At 42.3% G+C, this 24,457-nt stretch overlaps 1 protein-coding gene across 1 annotated transcript in view; it reads right to left on the reverse strand.

Moving 5' to 3' along the window:
* RSPO2 (R-spondin 2) overlaps window positions 1-21,452 on the reverse strand; it is a 140,841-nt gene extending 119,389 nt beyond the window's left edge. Inside the window, exons 1-2 of the mRNA XM_056518629.1 lie at window positions 21,082-21,452; window positions 20,440-20,748 (exon numbers count right to left, since the gene is read on the reverse strand). Coding sequence (XP_056374604.1) covers window positions 20,440-20,536 — 97 coding nt within the window. The 5' untranslated portion in view covers window positions 20,537-20,748; window positions 21,082-21,452. The remainder of the gene's footprint in view (window positions 1-20,439; window positions 20,749-21,081) is intronic.
* Between the last annotated feature and the right edge of the window lie 3,005 nt (window positions 21,453-24,457).

Consider the following 24,457-nt stretch of genomic DNA (forward strand, 5'->3'; position numbering starts at 1 on the left):
CAGGAAGTGAGGGCGTGACTAGCACTCTTCTGTGCTCACTCCTGTCCTATCAGACAGAAGCAAAAAAACAGAGAGGAAGGGGTTACAGAGCAGCCCGCAGTGATTTGGATGTGGAGACACAGCTCAGCAGACAGGAAGTGAATGCATGGTAAGGGCGGGCTCAGTGCTTGCCTCAGACATGCCCCTTCCTGAGCAGTGGATGTCAGAATGAGTGAGCAGCAGAACCGAGGGATTTGTGAGCCAAACACAACAACTAGACACATCAAAACAAGGCCTGTAAAGCATCTGCATGACCTAGTGAGAGACATGTAAGCATTTTTTTTTTCCTGTGATGTGACCGGTACACTTTAGGCGGTAAGCAAAACAGAAAGCCACATCTCTTTAGCCACACGTGTTGATACACACACACACACATCAGATCCCCATCTGACAAAGTTGTAGACAAACAGGTCTTCTCTACCAGATTCCTTGTGTTGTGACGGGGAAAAAAAAAATTTTTTATTTTATTTTTTTTTTTTTTTTACATATCCCCCCCCAATCCATTTCATGTATCATCATAAGTACAAGGGATTCCAACTATTGCTTTCTCTTTCCTAGAAGACTTACGAGGGCTTTCCATACTAATATACAGTAATTCAGGGTTTTACTGAAGCTAATTGGTCCGGCCTCCGCTCTACAACTTAATAAAAGAGTCTGTGATTGGACTGTTTATTACACGGGCCGCTCCGTATACCGAGGGCATTAACGCGGGATCTGAAAGCCATTTAGGCCTCTTGTTAAATTGGTTTTAAAGTAAAACATTAAATGAAGTGAAATGATCGATCTGATTTCCATTTCAGCCTGGATGCAATTGATTTCTACTGAGTTAAAGACAGGACTTGAGCCAAGAGTTTTTTTTATTTCATTAAGAAAATTCTATTATACCACAGCTGAGATCATGTAATAGAGCCGAGAACGCAAGAGAGACTTTTTTTGCGGCCGATGCCCAACAGTGATTACTTAAACATTAGCAGATGTTGTAGAGCGGCGAGAGGCAGGATTCTAGAAATGTATCACATTGCTCAAAAAACTAGAGGGAACACTAAAACAACACAATGTAACTCCAAGCCAATCACACTTCTGTGAAATCACACTGTCCACTCAGGAAGAACACTGATTGACAAGCAATTTCACATGCTGTTGTGCAAATGGAACAGACAACAGGTGGAAATTATAGGCAATTAGCAAGACACCCCCAATAAAGGAGTGGTTCTGCAGGTGGTGACCACAGACCACTTCTCAGTTCCTATGCTTCCTTGCTGATGTTTTGGTCACTTTTGAATGCTGGCGGTGTTTTCACTCTAGTGGTAGCATGAGACGGAGTCTACAACCCACACAAGTGGCTCAGGTAGTGCAGCTCATCCAGGATGGCACATCAATGCGAGCTGTGGCAAGAAGGTTTGCTGTGTCTGTCAGCTTAGTGTCCAGAGCATAGTTACATAGTTACATAGTTACATAGTTAGTACGGTCGAAAAAAGACATATGTCCATCAAGTTCAACCAGGGAATTAAGGGGTAGGGGTGTGGCGCGATATTGGGGAAGGGATGAGATTTTATATTTCTTCATAAGCATTAATCTTATTTTGTTCCAGGAATGTATCTAATCCTGTTTTAAAGCTGTTAATTGTTCCTGCTGTGACCAGTTCCTGAGGTAGACCGTTCCATAAATTCACAGTCCTCACGGTAAAGAAGGCGTGTCGCCCCTTGAGACTAAACTTTTTTTTCTCCAGACGGAGCGAGTGCCCCCTCGTCCTTTGGGGGGGTTTAACCTGGAACAGTTTTTCTCCATATTTTTTGTATGGGCCATTAATATACTTATATACGTTTATCATATCCCCCCTTAAACGTCTCTTCTCAAGACTAAACAATTGTAACTCCTTTAATCGCTCCTCATAGCTAAGATGTTCCATGCCCCATATTAGTTTAGTCGCGCGTCTCTGCACCCTTTCCAACTCCGCAGTGTCCCTTTTATGGACAGGTGAGGCACTACCAGGAGACAGGCCAGTACATCCACAGACGTGGAGGAGGCCGTAGGAGGGCAACAACCCAGCATCAGGACCGCTACCTCCGCCTTTGTGCAAGGAGGAGTAGGAGGAGCACTGCCAGAGCCCTGCAAAATGACCTCCAGCAGGCCACAAATGTGCATGTGTCCACTCAGAAACATGGTCAAAAACAGACTCCATGAGGGTGGTATGAGGGCCCGAAATCCACAGGTGGGGGTCTTGCTTACAGCCCAACACCGTGCAGGACATTTGGCATTTGCCAGAGAACACAAAGATTGGCAAATTCACCACTGGCGCCCTGTGCTCTTCACAGATGAAAGCAGGTTCACTCTGAGCACATGTGACAAAGTCTGGAGACACTGTGGAGAACATTCTGCTGCCAGTAATATCCTCCAGCATGACCAGTTTGGCAGTGGGTCAGTAATGGTGTGGGGTGGCATTTCTTTGAGGGGGCTGCACAGCCCTCCATGTGCTTGCCAGGGGTAGCCTGACTGCCATTAGGTACCGAGATGAGATCTTCAGACCCCTTGTGAGACCATTTGCTGGTGCTGTTGGACCTGGATTCCTCCTAATACAAGACAATGCTAGACCTCATGTGGCTGGAGTGTGTCAGCAGTTCCTGCAAGAGGAAGGCATTGATGCTATGGACTGGCCGCCCGTTCCCCAGACCTGAATCCGCTTGAGCACATCTTGGACATCATGTCTCTCTCCATCCACCAACGCCACATTGCACCACAGACTGTCCAGGAGTTGGCAGATGCTTTAGTCCAGGTCTGGGAGGACATCCTTCAGGAGACCATCCGCCACCTCATCAGGGGCATGCCCAGGCATTGTACGGAGGTCATACGGGCACGTGGAGGCCACACACACTACTGATCCTCATTGTGACTTGTTTTAAGGACATTACATAAAGTTGGATCAGCCTGTAGTGTGGTTTTCCACTTTGATTTTGAGTGTGACTCCATATCCAGACCTCCATGGATTGATAAATATGATTTCCATTGATAATTTTTGTGTGATTTTGTTGTCAGCACATTCAACTATGTAAAGACATAAAGGAAATTCTAAAAGAAAAGAACTTCCTCTGGAGCATACAACAGCTGATAAGTACTAGAAGGATTAAGATTTTTAAATAGAAGAAATTTACAAATATGTTTAACTTTCTGGCATCAGTTGATTTAAAAAAATAAATAACATTTCAGCAGAGTACCCCCTTAAACCAGAGTTTCCTCACCAGGCCATGTTCAAACGTCGGAATTTCTGTGCCAGATTCCGCATTGGAATCCGGCATGAAGATTCTGCTGCAGCAGAGTTCCACTGAATTCAATGGGATTCTGCTGTGCTGTGTACACAAAGGAATTTACGTGCCAGATGTTTCTAGCATGGAAATTCCATTTTCCGTGTCCGCACAAAGAATGAACACAATCATTCTTTGTGCGGAGACTGCACAGAATGCATAGCCATCTATGAGACGGCGCATTACCGTGCAGTCCTAGTGCCGGCAGATTATGCCGGCGCCACGCAGTGTACGGAATCTCTGTGCGGATATTCCGACATGGGAAAAATAGCCGAACTCCTAGCAGGAAATAATATGCCAAATAAAAAACAACTAATACTAATACACACTGGGGAAGATTTATCAAAACCTGCGCGGAGGAAGAGTGGTGCAGATGCCCACAGCAACCAATCAGCTCACTGCTTTCATTTTTAAAGATGCCAGTGAAAAATGATAGAAGTGATCTGATTGGTTGCTATGGGCAACTGCACCACTCTTCCTCTACACAGGTTTTGATAAATCTCCCCCACTATTCTTAGATTAAAAACACCTCAAAAACGTCATCATTAAAGTGAAAAAGTTGCGCCTATTGTAGCCTAAAGGCAGTGTTTCCCAACCAGAGTGCCTCCAGCTGTTGCAAAACTACAACTCCCAGCATGCCCAGACAGCCTTTGGCTGTCTGGGCATGCTGGGAGTTGTAGTCTTGCAACAGCTGGAGGCTCCCTGGTTGGGAAACAGTGGATTTCCTAAAGGAATAAGAAAAATTATACAACAAAAGAGAGCCAATAAGGAGACAGTGGAAAGTTAGCCTACTTCAGGAGCAAGAAGGTTTGTCTTTTTCTGACACCATGAAGATTAGGACTCCTTGAAGGCTCTACGGGGTCTTTATTGTTCCCCATAGCTAAAAGCAGGACCACCTCTTTCGCCTTTAGAATGTGACCCACAACTCTCGTCCTTGATAGTTCAAGTCCAGGAACATGTGGACAAGTTTACCGAGCCAAGGAAGCAATCCGCCTATGACCGATTCCAGCTCCTTCAACCCCAATTTGCTTCATGTAACCAAGATGTAGATCAATTTTCGACTACAGAAGAAATTTATGGAACAACAGAGAAGAGCAATTTGATGGCATTAAAGAAATGACTTCTTCAGGCTGCCTTAACATTGTCCTCATAACATCTGCTTACATTTTTGAAAGCCCTTATCCACTCAAAAGCAAAAAAAAAATTAAAAAAATTTAATAAAAATTATTTTATATATACACATACACACATAATATATATATATATATTATTTGGAATGTCCACCACATGCTCACTGCGCTGCGGATCTTCACTACGCATTCTGAATTCATTGGATGACATTCATGATAACCCACAGTAATATCTGCATATAAAACAATTTGGACTTTTCAGTGGATACAGAGATTAGATGAAAATATTTGCACCTATCTAGACTAATGGCCTAATATTGGAAAGGCCCAACTCCCTATCTGAGAGCACCTGTCATAGACCATTCATTTTATAGCTATACAATACGGAGCTGTGACTATAGTCAACAACAGCGCCAAATCTTCTTATACATAAATTGTCAAAGTTATATTAGACACAATATGGAACCAGGTAAAAAAAAATGTGTGTATATATGCAATGGAGACTGTGGAGTCCGCTCTCACTGAATATCCAGGTTGCTCACCTGTGCCCGGGACCGGCCGGTACCGCCCTCGGCCAAAAGTCCAATCAACAAAAGAAGAAGGTCCGGCACGTTAGGTGGTGGATAAAATAAGATTTCCTTTATTCACAAATCTTGACACAATTCACATACAAAAATAATAGCTAAAAAAAAATTTAAAAAAACAATGCTGGGGACCTGGTTTGCCTTTATGCCTTCCATAATAACTTCAGCATTATGTCACAAAGACGTGTGCCAGGATAAGGTGGCCCCTCAAGTTACAATGTGAATTGGTTCCAGGACGACCATTGTGTCTTGAGACCATTGAATGTTGAGCCCATAACTCTATGGAAACCTGGAAATTGGTTCTGAAGCCCCAAAGGGTCATCCAAATGTGGTGTCCCAGTACAGGACCTGGCCCTGTCCCTTTGTCTAAAGTCCCCTCAGCCAGAGTCCCTCCATGTCAATAGGGCTCTCCTGTAGGGCTAACCCCTAGTCGCTTCATATAAGTGGTATCTAATGTATAAATATGTATATATTTAATATTTTATATAGGAATACCTCTGTATAGGACCTTAGAGGTCACGTGCCTTCAATTAAATTGTATTATGGACCTTTAGGTCATGTGATATCTAGAGTTCACTGGGTCAGGACTGACAGGTTCTGCTGACCAATGAGCTTTGTCCCACCACCTTAATATATAAGGGGCTGCTGCCACTAAATTCACTCTCTTGTTCCTGGCACTTAAAGAAAGCACATATATATCTCATATATTCATCATCAATTCAAGCTAGGCCTGAAGCCTAATACCTAGCAGCCACAAAACCGCGAGTTATCCAAGCTCAATCTACTGAATCCTGTTTGACTACTACAAATCCAATTCTTCTAAAAATAGTAGCAAAGAGGCTAGCACCAAAGCTCATTGAGAGGAGCTTCATAAGACCGGTTGTAGAGGAGCCAATATATTATGGGTGCAAGTCCTGGCCCAACCGCAGATCGAGTGACCCCCAACTGAAAGAATCAAATATCCCTACAATACTTTCAGTTTGGTTACTAGTTCCCCCTTCAGGCTGGGACTTGTGGCTGTAATAAGGCCATCTGAAATTGGCCTTCCTATGTACATAGCATTGACCTTACCCTGTCGTTATGCTGGTTCAATCATTGAGGTTTTGTTCTCAGACATTTGAGCAATTTTCTGGGTTGTAAAAAATGGCCATATATTTTTCCTGAAGAATTCTATTGAACTCAGCAGGAAGGACAACATAATTTTTCTCACACAATTATTTTATGGCCATAAAAAAGGGGTTTCCCAATTGCTAATCGGCAGTGTGGTGCACAGTGAACAGGAATGGAAGTCAAGAGCCATTCATTTTACAGTGGTGGCGCTGCGTTAGTGCAACTGAGCTTCAGTAATGCAGCCCCACCACTATACAATGAATTGCGCACTGCTGTCGGTCCTGTTCAGTGTAGTGCAGGACACCAAACAGCATGCTGGCATCCCACCGATCAGTGACTGATGGCCTATTTTGAGGATAGGTCCTATTAGTCCAGAAAACCCCTTTAATGTCCATGTTCCTTTTGGACTGGAATCCGGCGGAAAAATTCATCTCAGAAATTCCACTGCAGCAGAGGGCCATTGTTTTCAAAGGGATTTTGCAGCACCGCGCGCACGGCAGATGTTTCCGCTGTGGAAATCCTGATTACTGCCTCTGCAGAAAGAGCGGACATGTCAACTGCGGAATCCAGTCAGAAATGCATTGCCATGTATAAAAACAGAGCGGTCCTGGTGCCGGTCCATTCAACCGGTGCCTGCTGTTTGGAAAATGTCCGCTGAAAAAATTCCACCATGTGAACATGGTATAAGTGTTGGGCCCTATTTTTGGACCATTTCCTGACTATGGCCATTTTTTGGGCTATAGCATTTGCAGTGGCCCATAAGACAGCTACAAATACAGCCAAAATAAATAAATAAATAAATCACACAACACCGTGGAAACCTGTCCATATGCAAAAAGAAGGCTCAAACATTTTCTAAAATATTCTGGCTTTGAGCAGCATGTAAGCATAGCCCTCAAGTTTGTAGGAAAAATTAGGCTATGTTCTCATGGCGGATTTTCTGCTACTCTGCTCAGAAAATGTTTGCATTTTCCGCAGTTCTGCAGAATTTAAGTGGAATTTCCATGCTTTCAAAACAAAAATTCTGCTCAAATTCGGAGTCCTATAAACTTCAATGGGGCTCTGAACGGAATTCTGCAAAATTTAAAGGGGTTATCCAGGAAAAAAAAAAAAATTATATTATACATCTCAACTGGCTCCAGAGAGTTAAACAGATTTGTAAATTACTTCTATTAAAAAATCTTCATCCTTTCAGTACTTATGAGCTTCTGAAGTTGAGTTGTTTTTTTCTGTCTAAGTGCTCTCTGATGACACGTGTCTCGGGAACCGCCCAGTTTAGACGCAAATCCCCATAGCAAACCTATTCTACTCTGTGCAGTTCCCGAGACAGACAGACGTCAGCAGAGAGCACTGATGTCAGACAGAAAGCAGCAACTCAACTTCAGCAGCTGATAAAAAAATCTTAATCCTTTCAATAATTAATAGAAGTAATTTACTAATCTGTTTAACTTTCTGGAGCCAGTTGATATAAAGAAAAAAAAAAAAAAAAAAAAGAAAAAAGTTTTCCTGGAATACCCCTTTAAAAGACAGGTCTTATAATTTAGCAGAATCCGGAATTATTGCTGTGTGAGTGGGACAGTGGAATCCCCATTGAAGATAATGGGCCTCATTTCCTAAGAGTGGAGTCTAGTTTTCTTTTTGGCTTTTTGTTTCTGCCAGGTATTTTTACATGGTATTTTTATTATATTAATCCACCACATTTTATTTGTAAACAATTTGAATTTTTTTTTTTGAGACACACCCATTTCCCTAATGGCCAGGTCCCTTTGTAGGGTTTTCTGAATAAAGTGGAGCTAATAATGTGCGCTAAAATTTGCGGAATTTCCAATTGGAATTTCGCTCGGAAATTCCGCCCTCTGAACTTAATGGGACAGAAGACTAAGGATTGCACTTTGTTAGAGAGTACTCTGGCACTTAGACATCTTATCCCCTATCCAAAGGAGAGGGGATAAGATGCTTGATCGCAGGGGTCCCGCCGCTGGGGACCCCCTTGATCTTAAACGCCGCACCCCGTTTATATAGTCAGTCCCCGCAGCATGTTCGCTCCGGATCTGATTACTGTCGATCATGGGGCCGGAGTGTTGTGACTAGAGATGAGCGAACTTACAGTAAATTTGATTCGTCACGAACTTCTCGGCTCGGCAGTTGATGACTTATCCTGCATAAATTCGTTCAGCTTTCAGGTGCTCCCGTGGGCTGGAAAAGGTGGATACAGCCCTAGGAAAGAGTCTCCTAGGACTGTATCCACCTTTTCCCGCCCACCGGAGCACCTGAAAGCTGAACTAATTTATGCAGAATAGGTCAACAACTGCCGATCCGAGAAGTTCGTGACGAATCGAATTTACTGTAAGTTCGCTCATCTCTAGTTGTGACGTCAAGGCTCCGCCCCGTGTGACGTCACACTCCGCCCCCCTCAATGCAAGCCCCCTCCCATAGGCTTGCATTGAGGGGGCGGAGCTTGACATCACACGGGGCGGAGCCTTGACGTCACAACGCTCCGGCCCTTTGATCAACAGAAATCAGACCCGGAGCGAACGCGATCCGGGGACTGATTTTAACGGGGTGCGGCATGCAAGATCACAGGGGTCCCCAGCGGCGGGACCCCCACGATCAGGCATCTTATCCCCTATCCTTTGGATAGGGGATAAGATGTCTAAGCGCCGGAGTACCCCTTTAACTAGATCTATGCTACTCCTGAAGAAGTAAAGCAAGTAACATTTTAGTAATTGCCAATGGATCCAATCCCTAAAAATTGAATCGTCTTCCGTTGTAATACTTTTGTTCCCCAAGTTCCGTTGAAGAAAAAAAAAAAAAAGTTTCTAATAAGTTGTATGAAAGGAGGGAAAGCCAAGGCGCGGGGGGGAGGGGGGGGGGGGGATTTACACGAAATGAGAAGAGAAGTGTTGACAGTGTATACCCACCAGTAAATGCGCTTACCATAAATATTGAGGGGGCTTTTCGCAAGTAATCAAATGTCCACCATTGAGCAGATTCAACCCATGCTCCTGCGGATAATCCACTTGTTCAGTGTGGTAGGAGATCAATTAAAACCAGCTTAGGTTATTGTAAACGGGACAATTCACACAAGTTGGGTTAGATCTCTATTCATGTCTCTGGGCTCACAATACAAATACTTAAGCCGGGCAGTAAAGCATCTATCACCCTTCACCGTCTAGCCAGCACTTTAAGTAGTTCCACATTTAATTAAAGACACAGTATACCCTTTGTTGGCACAGATTGTCAGGTCACTTTTAAGCATTCGCAATCAAATTCAAGCCAAAAAGGGAAAGAAAAAAAAAAAAAAGTTAAGAATTCTACAAAACATCTGTTGGAATGACTTCAAAATAAAACCCACTTTATAACCTAATGTTTTAGTTACTCAAAAAAAAAAAAAAAATTTACAAGACCTTAAAAAAGTTTAAACCATTTTGCTGGGGCATTTTATGAGAGGTCGGTACGTGTAAGTGGTGCAAGGTTTATGGTAAGCCCCCGAAAAAAATAAAAATAAATAAAAAAGTTTAAAAGCACAGGTATGTAATGATCTTGTTAGCAATAACAGTCATACAATTAAATGCCGGTTGAAAGACACACAGTGAACATGCGTTCTCCGGGGGGAGGAAAAAAACAATATATAAAAAGTTCCTATCCAGATGAAAAGTAAAAAGTTGACATTATACCATATAGACGGGTTTAAAAGCTCCTTTCATTGGTAGGGGTTAGATTTCAACGCTTTGGAGCGGTGACCCACATTTTTGGTTTTATTTTATAGTAACAAGTACATACGGTAAAAGCTGTGTGTATGATAACGTTTTTTCCACCGACCTTTTATGGATTGTATGGCAATTTTTTTTACCAACTTGAAAAAATATATATATATATTAAAATCAATGTTCCTATTGAGGCTAGGTTCACACGGCCGTTTGCACCGACCCTTTAAAGGACAAATCTAAAAAAAATAGATCGCAGGGGGTCCGAGTGCTGGGGTCCCCCGCAATCTCCTATTTGGAGCCCCGGTGCGCTAGCACAGGAGCGTGTCACGACCCCCGCCCAGAGCGGAGGCTGCCACGCCCCCTCCATATAGTTCTATGAGAGAGATGTTTGGCAATCTTCGGCTCTCCCTTAGAGCTATATGGAGGGGGCGTGGTGGCCTCCGCTTTCGGTGGGGGTCGTGACGCGCTCCTGTGTACAGGAGATCGCGGGGGGCCTCAGTGCTCGGACCCCCCCAATCTAAAACTTATCCTCTATCCTTACTATAGGGGATACGTTTTGGAGCATGAGACTTGTCCTTTAGCCAGCACACTGGTTGTGAAACACTGGGGTGTTCTAGGCATAAAACATGTCAACCTTGACAGATTTGGTATGATCACCATGAAAATGGGTCAGTCAGTCAGTCATAGTCGCCCTCACTGTGCTAAAGTCATTTGGGGGAATTTACCATTGTTGGTGTAGGTGAATTTTTATTTTTCACCTTTATTTTGTGTGCTGCTAGTTTGTAGGTGTGCAAAAATTATTTAAATGGTCACAGGGCATTTGAGAAATGTTATTTCTGTGCTTTATTTTGGCTTACTCATTGCGCCAAAAACTTGGGAACAAATGTGCAGCTTTTCTTACACACACACACACCAAAAGGCTAAGCTTCATCTGGCCTGGTGTATATATGCAACATTTTGGAGGGGGTATGTGGAAAAGTTTGTGGCAATTTTCAAAAAGTTTCAGTTAATAAATCCCTGACCACTGCCAAAAAGCACATCAGGCCATACCACTTTGAAGTTGTTTTCTTGAAAGAGACTAAATGAGTTGCAACTTTTTGAACCATTGCTCAAAAATATGCGACTTTTTACCAAAAAAATTTTACAAAATTTTAAAAGAGTTCCTGCCATGTTCTAACTTGCCCTTCCTAGCCAATATCTAAACCTCCCATTTTTTTTTCCTTTTATTTTTTTGAAAGAGTGGTGTCATTCCTATGGGAAAGGCATAAAAATAAAATTGACAACTGGGTGCTACCATTCTCTTTGTCCATGGTGTGCATCCCTGTATTCTGATAACAAGAGTGCAGTAGCCATCAGACTATAAGGCGTTGAATACCACAAGACGACAAAATTTGCCAAAATTTCAGACCAAAATATGGGCAAATTGGTCCTCCCGTGGTGTTCCATCTCTTTATTCTTATCCTTTGATGAATAGATAATGTAGTTTTTGCATTGATTAAAAAGAAAATTGCATTGAAAATACTTTGGATGAGCCCCGTCCCTGTCACTATAGACTCCCCTTCACACTCTGGTCCCAAAGATTCTATAATGTTGAAAAAAAAACCTCCACAAATATCTAATACCAAAGCTAAGCCATGAGTTTTTAATCTGAAACACAAAGGTTTGAAACCCAATTTGTTGACAAAACAAAAATCATTGGAACAGACTAACATTTTTTATTGGAACCAGTGTCGCAAAGGAAATGGCTATTTACCCTAAAGTTTGAGTTCAAGTGGTGCCATGACTTCTAGACAAGGACTTTAGGTTCCTTTAAAGAAACAGTATAGTTCTAGAACTAGTTACTCTTCTCTTTTGTAGGTCATCTGGTGGCCAAGAAGGGTCATGTCCCAGCACAGCTCGTGGTGCACAGTTTTCTGGGTTTGCAGATCACAGGAAGAGAAAAGTAATGACCAAAGAGTGGTTCTCCAATGCTAGCCCCAGTAGGACAAATAGTTCTTACTAATGAGTAAACTAGACTACAAGGACTATACAATGTAAAGATGGTGAAAAGACCATTGGTTTTATATTCTACTTTGGATAAACTCTGTCTATCACTATAGACGGCCTAAAGATTCTTCACTGTTGACAAAATACCTCCATAAATATCTAATACCAAAGTTGAACCATAAGTTTTTAGTCGCAAACAAGGTTTACAACCCATTTTGTTGACCAAAAAAAAAAAAAATCCCCTCCGTTCATTGGAACAGACTGAATAATTTGATTGGAATGACTATCCAACAAATAAGTAGAGGGAAGACCAAACATGGGTCCTTTAAAAGGGGTACTCCCCTGGAAATTTCTATTTTATTTTTTTTAATCAACTGGTGGCAGAAAGGTAAACAGATTTGTAAATTACTTCTAACTAAAAAAAAAAAAAAAATTAATCCTTCCAGTACTTATCAGCTGCTGTATGCTCCACCGGAAGTTTTATTTATTTATTTTTTTCCTTTTTTCGTCTGACCACCGTGCTCTCTGCTGACACCTATGTCCATTTTAGGAATTGTCCGGAGCAGGATAGGTTTGCTATGGGGATTTGCTTCTACTCTGGACAGCTCCTAAAATGGACAGAGGTGTCAGCACTGTTGTCAGACAAAGGAAATAAAAAATAAAAAAACAACTTGCTCTGGAACATACAGCAGCTGGTAAGTACTGGAAGGGTTAAGATTTTTTAGACAGAAGTAATTTACAAATCTGTTTAACTTTCTGGCACCAGTTGATAAAAAAATAAATAAATAAAGAAAGTTTTCCAGTGAAATACCCCTTTAAAGGTCTTCAAACAAAAACTCTAGAACAGTGTTACCCAAGCACGGTTCTCAAGTACCTACAACAGGTCATGTTTTCAGGATTTCCTTTCACAGGTGATATAATGGTGGGGATGTCTGATGCACTGACCATAACTAGATCACCTGTGAAAGACTAAAAGGAGATCCTGAAAACATGACCTGTTGCGGGTACTTGAGGACCGTGTTTGGGCAACGCTGATCTAGAAGAAGGCTCTTTCAACCAGTCCATCCCATTTTATATCTGGGAGATCAGTCTCACTGAGCACCGGTTACTCTACAAGATTTATGGCCAACAACATGACCACAATGTATTGAGAAGGTGGGGGATGAAAACATCCCCAGAAGCTGCCCCCAGCCCCTGATGTAACAAACCATGAGCTCTGCTTCACCCTATAAACCTCAGACATGATTATTGAAAGCACTTGTCCCTGCCAGAGAGATTAGCAACCTAATGGTTTTACTTCATCGCCAAAACCCCAAAGAGTCTACTGATGCTGCATTATAAACCTACACATCTCAAGGCATTACAAAATCTTACGCAGCTCCATTATTAATATTGTAAATCATTGCTCAAAGCAGGCAGACCGAATGCATTAGCCAAAATAAAAATAAAAAATTCTACGAGACTCAAGGTAGAGTCACAACCGAGGCTTAAGAGCTGCTAGTAAGACTTTAATGGACGAAAGGAACAAAGAATTCCCGTGCAGTAGGAAACGTTCACTATATAGTCAGACAATACCAGTATTACAAAGTTAAACCGTGATAGATATTTCCTTATTGATGCATTGCTGGGTTCGGAGTCCTTGCAGGATATTCCTAAGATAAAAGGTTTATTGTTGCTTATGGAAGGACCCGTAGAGGACACCTTGCTTTGTTCAAAAATTATTCAATTTATTCTCACTGGTGACTTTTGAGAGATGGGCTTATGGCTATTGGCTGCAAAATTTTAAAAAGGAGGAGCTCTGATCTATTAACTCTTCCCATACTGGAAATAGAGTTTCCTTTTATTCTAAAGTTAACATATTTTAGCACTGATTTTTGTCTTAACACCATCAGACGATTTGATTCAAAAAGCTGGGTGCGGCTTACATTTGCAAGGTCTGGTCAGACTAGACTAGACATCCAAAAAGGACAAGATCTACTTTGCTTCATATATATAAATAAATAAAAAAACGGTATCTACAATAGAGTAACATAGTTTGTAAGGTTACAAAAACCTAGAACCCTATTGTGGGGGGGTAAACCTAGAACCCTATTGTGTTGATCCAGAGGAAGGCATCCCCCCCCCCCCCCCCATCACACACACACACAATGAGGCCAATGCCAATTGCCCCATATTACTACATCTAGACCTTCGTCGAACTTGTTTATTGAGTCAGACATCACAACATCATGTGGCAGAGTTCCATAGTCTCACTGCTCTTACAGTAAAGAATCCTGTCTGTGATGATGGCAAAACGCTCTTTGCTCTTACATGAAGAGGATGTCCCCTTTTCATAGTTACCGGCCAAGGTATAAAAAGGATCTCTGAACTGTCCATTCATATATTTGTACATTGTGATCAAATATGTCTGTTTATTAGGAAACTCATGACAGTGAGCTTTGCTATAATAGGGTAGAATTTTAGCCGATGCACCCTGCACAGTTTGACCACACGGTGCCCTGCAATCTGTAGATGACTTCCCACCACTTCCATGCTCTAATAGTGGATCCCTCCTGCTCACTCCTGTCCTATCAGACTGCAGCAGGGAGGAGGGGGTTATAGAGTAGCCTGCAGTGATTAGATGAAGAGCCCCAGCACAGCACAGCAGACTCAGGGAGGAAGAGGAGTCATGCAGAGTGAGAACACGCCTCCTCCAAAGCACAGAATGACAAACCAAGCAAGCAGTAGATAGAAGGTATTTGTGAGAGAAATATAGGTGCTAGACACATAGAAATTATATGCACACAATCAGGATTAGGTACGGAGTAACATATAACATTTAGTTTTCTTTTTGTGGGATATGGGGTTCTCTTTAAATCCTAACTATAGCAGAATAAAAAGCTAAAATTATAAGTTACTAAATCAATGTCATAGGTGGTGACAACTTAGTGGATGCTGTTTACTACATCAGTCTAGTCTTCTTGAATGGGGTTATCTGCTTTGAACAATTCCTAGAATCCCTTGACAATATACTAACCACAAGATGTCTGTGGACCTTCTAAGATCATCTGTGATTTATGGGGAGGAGCTCCTGGCAGTAAGTGCTTGATTTCCCTGCAGCACCGCCACAGGGAATATGAGGTATTACACCAGTGTCTCCCAACCAGGATGCCTCCAGCTGTTGCAAAACTACAACTTCCAGCAGGCCCGGACAGCCTTTGGCTGTCCGGGCATGCTGGGTGTTGTAGTTTTGCAACAGCCGGCGGCACCCTGGTTGGGAGGGCCCGCATTACACAGTGCTCAATTAAATCTACAGGTTGTCTGGGTAATGCAGGACAGGTCCTCCGGAGTGAGTGGTGTTCTTTATAACCACAGTCCACTCTAACCAAGAGATGAGGACCCTAAACAGAGGACCCCTCCCCCTCATAACTCTCAAAAAGGTAACAGTCTAAACTGGATAACTCCTTAAAGGAATACTGTAGTGGAATAGAACTTATCCCCTATCTGAAGGATAGGAGATAAGTTATAGATCGCGGGGGTCCCCAGTGATCTCCTGTATGGGGCCGTGGCAGTCCGCAGGAAGCGCTGTGCCGTCCCCAGCAGGAAGCCGCAGCAGACACGCCCCTTCCCTGTATCTTTATGGGATACATGGAGGGGGGAGTGTTGGCCGACGCGTCATGCGGGGAAAGAACGCCCTCTTCCTGCGGACTGCCATGACCCCATACAGGAGATCACATGGGGTCCCAGCGGTCGGACCCCCGCGATCTATAACTTATCTCCTATCAGAACTTATATTCCACTTCACTATTCCTTTAAGAATGATCTACTACAGTGTGTAGATGACTATATCCAGATCAGCTCTCCTATTAGATAACAACAATAGGTTATCCATATAACATCTGGGCCTCAAAGCCAGGGCAAGAAGAATGGTTTCGGATATTGGGTAAGTGATGTGTATAGCCTGGGGTGTAACTATTAGGGGGTGCATAGGTAGCAGTAGGAACAGGGCCCCAAGACACCTTTGTCCCATAAGAAGACACCAGTAGTATAAATGACACATGGTAGACATGGGGTTATGGTACAGATTTTGCACTGGGGCCCACAAGCTACAAGTTACGCCTCTGTGTACTTCTTATGCTGGCAGCCCCCCTCTGACCGGCAAAGGCTTCGGTCATTGAGATTAATGACCCCGTTGCCTTCAACAATATTCCCAGCAGCGGGCTCACGTCGAGTCTGTCAGGAACACCACGCGAACACGCTGCTTCCCTAATGCTGGAACACTTCGCTTCGGAGAGATCAGTAACAATGACCACCCAAGCAGATATTAGAGTTTTTATACTATTATATTTCAATACGCCATCTACAGTCGAGAGGCGCACGTGCTACCATCGCTTTCAGCCGAGAACTTATTTCATACTTCTATTTGGGGGGGGGGGGGGCATATGCGGTTCAGAAGAACCGTGTGGGGTCCGGGCATTACGTCCATTACACAAACAGTTAAACACGGATGCAATAAGTCTGTCTCGACATTGTCCTACTGTATGAACAGTTTTTGCTGGTATATTTTGACTTCCTACTGACGCTGTTCAGATAGTCAAGCAAGGGAATAGAGATGAGCGAACTTATAGTAAATTCGATTCGTCACAAACTTCTCGGCTCGGCAGTTGATGACTTTTCCTGCATAAATTAGTTCAGCTTTCAGGTGCTCCGGTGGGCTGGAAAAGGTGGATACAGTCCTAGGAGACTCTTTCCTAGGAATGTATCTACCTTTTCCAGCCCACCCGAGCACCTGAAGGCTGAACTAATTTACGCAGGAAAAGTCATCAACTGCCGAGCCGAGAAGTTCCTGACGAATCGAATTTACTGTAATGTTCGCTCATCTCTACAAGGGAACTCAATGGAAGAGCTAGCGTGTAGTTCGGCTTATTTGATTTAGCAGGTGACTATGTAAAGCTGGGTGGAAAAATGCTATTTTTTCCTGGAAAGGCAATAGGAACACGATGATCGAAAATGATTGTATTGGACTATATTCCGGGCAAACTACACATACCAACCGGGACCACCACTGGGAGATCCATCCAGGGTCTGTCCCAATAACCACAGCAATACCTGATCATGTTACTTCTGTGAAGATGTTAAGTCTGTAAGCCAAGAGCTCCATCGCTAGTTCTGAGAATAGGCAGAAGAGGGGAGGGGGGGGGGGTGATGGGGGTTTCTTAGAATTTTGGATATTATATGGTTAGCAGAGAAAGGGACTGGAAAAAAAAAAAAAAAAGTGGTCCATATAAAGGAAAGGCAAATAAAGCCCCATAGGACAGTGTTTTTCCCAACCAGCGTGCCTCCAGCTGTTGCAAAACTACAACTCCCAGAAAAGGTGGCAAGTTTTCAAACGCTAAATAGAACCCCATAGGGCAGTGTTTCTCAACCAATGTGCCTCCAGCTGTTGAAAAACTACAACCTGTAGTTTTGAGTTGTAGTTTTGCAACAGCTGGAGGTACCTTTGTTTGGGAAACAATGCTATAGGGCAGTGGCCTTCAACCTGCGGACCTCCAGATGTTGCAAAACTACAACTCCCAGTATGCCCGGACAGCCGTTGGCTGTCCGGGCATGCTGGGAGTTGTAGTTTTGCAACATCTGGAGGTCCGCAGGTTGAAGGCCACTGCTATAGGGCAAAGGTGGAAAATTTTGGAACACCAAATAATACCCCATAGAGCAGGGTTTCTCAACCAGCGTGCCTCCAGCTGTCACAAAACTACAATTCCCATCAACAGCAAAGCTAAACTGGTTGGGAAACACTGCCATAGGGTAAAGATGGCAAATCTTGGAACGTTGATTAAAACCCCATAGGTCACTGTTTCCTAACCAGAGTGCCTCCAGGTGGTGCAAAACTACAACCCCCCAGCATGGGCATGCTGGGGGTTGTAGTTTTGCAATAGCTGGAAGCATTCTGGTTGGGAAACCCTGCCATAGGAGAGAATTTCCCATTTCGGCTGGCAAATTTTGGTTGCCCTATGACAGTGTTTCCCAACTAGTGTGCCCACAGCTCTTGCAAAACTACAACTCCCTGCATGCTGGGAGCTGTAGTTGTGCAACAGCTGGAGCCAACCTGGTTGGGAAACACTGTCATAGGGCAAAGGTGGCAAATGTTGGGTGAGAAATTTTGGGTGCCCATATGGGCAGTTGAGACATTCCTTGGATCCAGTGTTACTGCTGATTGGTTGCCAGGAATGACTACCCAATTGCACTGCTATTTAACCCCCTGTGTAGCCAATTGTTGAATGGGGGTTCCCTATGCCAAATCTAGTATACAATATGGCATGACTGTCCCCTTGGTGGGGGCACAACCTTGAAGATCCTCACCAATGCTGAAGGTGATGATGGGTGGTTACTGCTTGAAGCACTTTCCATTAAGTCTATGGAAACAATAAAAACATTCAATCACATTAACTCCTCTATTCATTGTAATGGATAGTGACTTCATATATGCAGTCACCTCTCCTGCAGGAATGGGTGGGGGGACACGGCACCCTTGTTCTTAAAGGGGAACTCTGCTACATAACTATCCACAAGATTCTGTGCAAAGGGGATAAGTAGTTATGTACTGGAGTTTCCCCTTAAGTATCAACTACAATCCCAGTAACAACCCCTTCTAAACAATAATATATTATATATATATATATATATATATATATATATATATATATATATATGTCTTCACCCTGACCCAAATACATGCAGAAACCTTATCTCCGACTGCACTATACTGAAATCCCGTCATTGCTATAAGTGCACCCCACAATCTATAAACCCGCACATAAAACCACCTGTAGTTAATGCGCACCAGGTTTTCTCCCAAAGTTTCGCACATGTATGATGTAATAGGTTTTTGGAAGAGGAGATACCGAGCAAACACTGAATGTATCCCAGAGATCTAGACTGGATGAATTTTGTGGTCTCTAACATAAGAATAATAGTCTCACTGATAGCCAAGCCAAAACGAAAAACATCCCACAAAACACGTGCAACGAGTAAATAGGGGAAAAAAAAAACAAAAGCAACTAAATTTGTTCTTTTTATATCAGCGTCTTCCAGTGTGTCTCCAACTGTTGCAAAACTACAACTCCCAGCATGCCCGGGCACGCTGGGTGTTGTAGTTTTGCAACAGCCAGAGACACACTGTTTGGAAAATGCTGCTCTATATATGGATGTAGCAGAGCCAAGTCTGTCATTTGGCCATTTGGCCTTAGTCAGATGCCAATGTGTTTTATGATTAAAACAGGACTGGGCTTAAGTGTTGCATTTTTAGCAACGTTTTGGTAACCACAGCGCATAATAATAATTTTATTAAAATTATATATAATTTTATTTTAATAAATTTTTAAAACATTTTTTTTTGCAGCAGTCATGTTACATTTGCATTAGGTTGGATGTTATAACGTGACCACATCATACATATATATATATATATATATATATATATATATATTTTTTTTTATATCTTTATTTAGTATAAATCCAGCATCAAACACCAGTTGGATATCCTTAAAACCTGGCTGCAATTTTCTTTCCTGTAAAATTGTCGTGCAACATGAAACCCTGTACAAATCGTGCAAATTTTATTTTATTTAATTTTTTTTTTTTGTGTGTATGCCTTATAGGAGTCTTGATGTAGTGCAACCAAAAAGTGGCACACACAAGAGTTGAATATTTTTTGGACACCTTTTTTTTTTCCTGCGTGGATATCCTCATAGGAAATAGAGGAGCGAAGCAGAGTTGATGCTACTATATATATATATATATATATATATATATATATATATATATATGAAAATGGTGGTGTGAGGCCACAGAAACGTTGCCTGTATTAATCCTGGAATAAACTTTTTTGCACATTTACTTGGAGTGCTGCGGTCTCCACTTTTGTCATATATATATATATATATATATATATATATATATATATATATATATATATATATATATATATATATGTATAGATAGCCAAGCAAGACAAAAAAGTGTGCCACTCAACCGTCTTGATATATATATATATATATATATATATATATATATATATATATATATGGAATAATAGTAAAGCGTGCACAAATGATATCTTCTGCAACAACCTGGATGCGATACGTAATCGGAACAGGTACTATAGACAGAAACAGTAGTGATACAAGTGCATTCCCAGTATAAGCCATGTTACCGTATGGCATTACTCCGCCTATTGTCCCAACAGAGAAATGCACTTTCCTCTAAGGACACAGCGTTACGGTATCAACACATGCAGGCAGCACCAGATGTGTACACCTAACACATTGGTAGTTTTACATAGGACTGCATAGAACCCCAAGCTGTGGCAAAAACTACAACTCCCATCATGCCCTGACAGCCGAAGGCTGTGAGAGCATGATGGGAGTTGTAGTTTTTGCCACAGCTGGGGAGTCACATCTTGAAGAACTAGCATCCATATCCATCATCCATAACAATTTGATACCATTTGCACCCCACATCCACTACTACCTTTAACCCAAAAAAAACTTGCGCTCCCCCCCAAAAAAAATTTTTGTTATTTATTTTTTAAATAAAAACTGACCTCTTTTGCTCCGTCTCCATCGGTTGGCTTGTTGGCAATGGCTGTAATCCACACAGTTCAGGATGATAAGAACAAATGAGAAGAGCCGGAATTGCATTGGTGCAGGTGTTGACAGCAAAAATAAAAATACAAAAAAAAAAAAAGTTATACTAATAATAAATACAACGTATCAGTCCTCAAGGTAAATTATTCTATACACCAAGGAGTGTGCACAGGGTCCAGTCACTCATCCAAGCTTCCATCTCCGGGGATAGATAAAAAAAACAAAAAAAATAAACAAAAACAAAAAACAAAAACAACAAGTACAGCCTGTGGATACAATAAAGAAAAAAAATAAACAAACAATTAAAAAAAGTTTTCAAAACTGTTTTTTTTATTTACACAACAATCAACAATTGGAACAAATCTTTTTACAGCATTCATTTCCCTAGGGGTGTGTTCACACTTTTTTTTTTAAATTTTATTTATTTTTTTATTGTAAATATTGAATGACAAAAAGATCCTACGTGGAGAAAAATGTATAAAAAAAAAAAAATTAAAAGACTGAAGGTGTGAACAGAGCCTTAAGGGGGTTCAGGTAAATGGATTAGCAAAGGGGGTAGGTCCACCTGCGACATTTGCACTATAAAAGTCTCCACTCACCTTTTGTTGTGTTGGGGAAGCTGAAGGGTTAAAGTTAGCTCCACATCAGATCACAATCAAAGTGCAGGGAAGTTTGGAGAGATCAGATGGGATCCAGTGCTGGGATCTAGTGCTGGTTCAGGAAGGAGATCCTGGCTGGGGAGATTGGTGCGGTGCAAGCATTGGAATCCTGACCATTCCCATCCAAAATAAGAGGAAGAGGAGCAGCAGAGCTGAGTTGGAGTGGAGGATGAGATGATGGGTGAGTGGTGGCTCCTCAGCTGTGGTCCCAGCCTTGGTCCCTGTTGTTGGAGGATCTGGTGATCTTGCAGGCAGGACTGATGCTCCAGTAGTGTATGAGTCCTCTGGTCCTCCGCACACACAGCATCCAGGAGTCCTAAATAAAGCAATGCCCTGCACAGTGATCCTCCTCCTCCTCCTCCTCCCCTCTCTCTCTCCAGCACAGTGTGCACACAGCATGCTCACCTACACATCTCCACTGCTCCATACAACTTCCAGCACTCTGCTCCTGGCTCTGCAGTTTAACCCTGGAACTGCTGCAACTGGTATCAAAGTGTAGGACTACAAGTTTCAGCACAACCTACCAGTGAGCAGTCCCTGAACAGACTCACAGACTCACAGACACACTCACCTGCCCTGTCCCCAGCTAATGGACTAAAAAGTCCCAGCACACCCTGAGTCCATCCTATTCAAATGTCAGTGTTTCCCAACCAGGGTGCCTCCAGCTGTTGCAAAACTACAGCTCCCAGCATGCCCGGACAGCCAAAGGCTGTCCGGGCATGCTGAGAGTTGTAGTTTTGCAACAGCTGGAGGCACCCTGGTTGGGAAACACTGCTCTATGATAACTTATGATCGCAATTCCCTTTAACCCTTTATTTGCTTGTTAAGGACTACAGGTCCCATGCTATGTCTATTCATTTGTGGCTCTGTGTTGCAACTGCAAATATTTTATTAATCCCTTTAATTGCCAATTATGGACTGCAGGTTTCAGCATGCCTTGTTAAAAGCCAGTAGAGGACTACAGGTTCCAGAATGCCCTGCTAAATGCCAGCGAATTACTTCAGGTCCCAGCATGCCTTGTGAAATGCCAGTGAAGGACTAAAGGTTCCAGCATGCCTTCTATATTCCAGGTAAGGACTAAAGGTTCCAGCATGCCTTCTATATGCCAGTTAAGGACTACAGGTCCCAGCCTGCCTTGTGAAATGCCAATTACGGACTACAAATCCCAGAATGCCTTGAGAAATGCTAGCTAAAGGATTAAAGGTCCCAGCATGCCTTGTTAAAAGCCAGTAGAGGACTACAGGTTCCAGAATGCCCTGCTAAATGCCAGCCAATTACTTCAGGTCCCAGCATGCCTTGTTAAATGCCAGCTAATGACTACAGGTCCCAGCATGCCTTGTTAAATGCCAGTTAAGGACTGAAGGTCCCAGCATGCCTTGTGTCCTTGCAGGCTGTCTAGTACAGAATTCATCCTCCTTTGTGGTTGCTGCTAATGTGGTGCTAGATTGTTGAACAATCTCTGTGTCCATCTAATACTGCAGCAAACAGTAACCCTATCAATGCCTCTACTTAACTCATTAAGATGTACAATGGTGGCATCACCCCCCTTAGTGATGCACTATAAGTTTCAGCATGCACTGCCATCCTCTGCCCATTCATGCACAAGACTTTATAGCTGCCAGGTAATGTTTCTTCAGCTAGTATTTCTTCTTGATACTAACATTTTGGCTGTCCGGCAATGCTGGGAGTTGTAGTTTTGCAACAGCTGGAGGCATCCTGGTTGGGAAACACTTTCTTAAGGCTACCAACAGACACCACTTTTTCACTTCCATGATGAAGTTTTTGTGTTTTTATCCAAGCATAGTGTATATTAGTATTCAGCGTTTTTGATTTGTGTATATATATATATTTTTTTTTTACAGGTTACAGTGATCCCTCAACTTACAATGGCCTCAACATACAATGGTCTTTTCTGGACCATTGTAAGTTGAAACCAGACTCAACATACAATGACAATCTGGACAAAGACAGTCCAGATCTGTGAAACTTGTCAATGGGCAAGAGAACTGACCAATCAGAATGGGCAATTTACTGGTAAAACCTGTACTGTATTACTGAAGTGTATGCACTGACTGGTGTCTGGTAGCACCCTCTACAGTACAGGGAGGTATTACATATTCTGTACTACTCTTTACCTGTATTACTGAAGTGTATGCACTGACTGGTGTCTGGTAGCGCCCCCTACAGTACAGGGAGGTACTACATGTTCTGTACTCTTTACCTGTACCAGGGTTACCTGCTCCTTTGGACACCAGGTGAGGGAGACTCCATGTTACTTTTTTAGGACACTGTGTACTGTACAGGACCCCGCAGAAGATACTGTCCTCTACAAAGACCAGCGTATCCCAAGCAGGGTGCCCCCAGCTGTTGCAAAACTACAACTCCCAGCATGCCCGGACAGCCAAAGGCTGTCTGGGCATGCTGGGAGTTGTAGTTTTGCAACAGCTGGAGGCTCCATGCTTGGAAAACACTGACATAGACAGTGATTTACAGCTCCCAGCAGATCTTTCTTACTTTTATATGTAAGGAATTGCTATATATATATATATATATATATATATATATATATATATATATATATATAATATATATATATATATATATATAAATTAGTTTTCTACTTATTTATATATATATATATATATATATAAATTAGTTTTCTACTTATTTTTCTTTAATCCTCACTTTTTCCTATTTTTGGATGACATTTTGGGGCTTCAGAACCAATTACCAGGTTTCCATAGAGTTCTGGTCTCAACATACAATGGTTTCAACATACAATGGTCGTCCCAGAACCAATTAATATTGTAACTTGAGGGACCACTGTATCTTTATTACTGGTCATGTGATTCTTTTATTATGCAACTCAAGGATTTCGGTTAAAGAATGGGGGGGGGGGGACATTAGAAACAATAGACTATGTTGAAGTATGGTTCAGCAAAGCGGGGATTATGTTAAAGTATTACGCAAAATAGAAGACTGATCTTATATTTCTGCGTAATTTCTGCATTTTTTTCTTTCTTAATTTTTCCAAAATCACAGCAAGTTGAGAAAACAGCATGTGGATTTAGCATTGGCTTGAATCACATGATGAAACAATCACATGGTCTGTCATGGGGGAAAAAATGATGAAAGAAGCGATCAGATTGGTTGTGCGCCGGCATGAGAATGTAAACTTATATTCTGCCGCTGCCCGAACCGTCTCAGGCAGCAGTGTGAAAATTTAAGCTATCGCTGAGTCACGCTTTTAGGGTAGGGTCACACGTGCCATATTGTTCTGCTTATTTTCTGCAGCTGATTTTGTGACCAATTGACT

The sequence above is a fragment of the Hyla sarda genome, chromosome 5 (genome assembly GCF_029499605.1).
Source record: "Hyla sarda isolate aHylSar1 chromosome 5, aHylSar1.hap1, whole genome shotgun sequence".
Taxonomy (NCBI): domain Eukaryota; kingdom Metazoa; phylum Chordata; class Amphibia; order Anura; family Hylidae; genus Hyla; species Hyla sarda.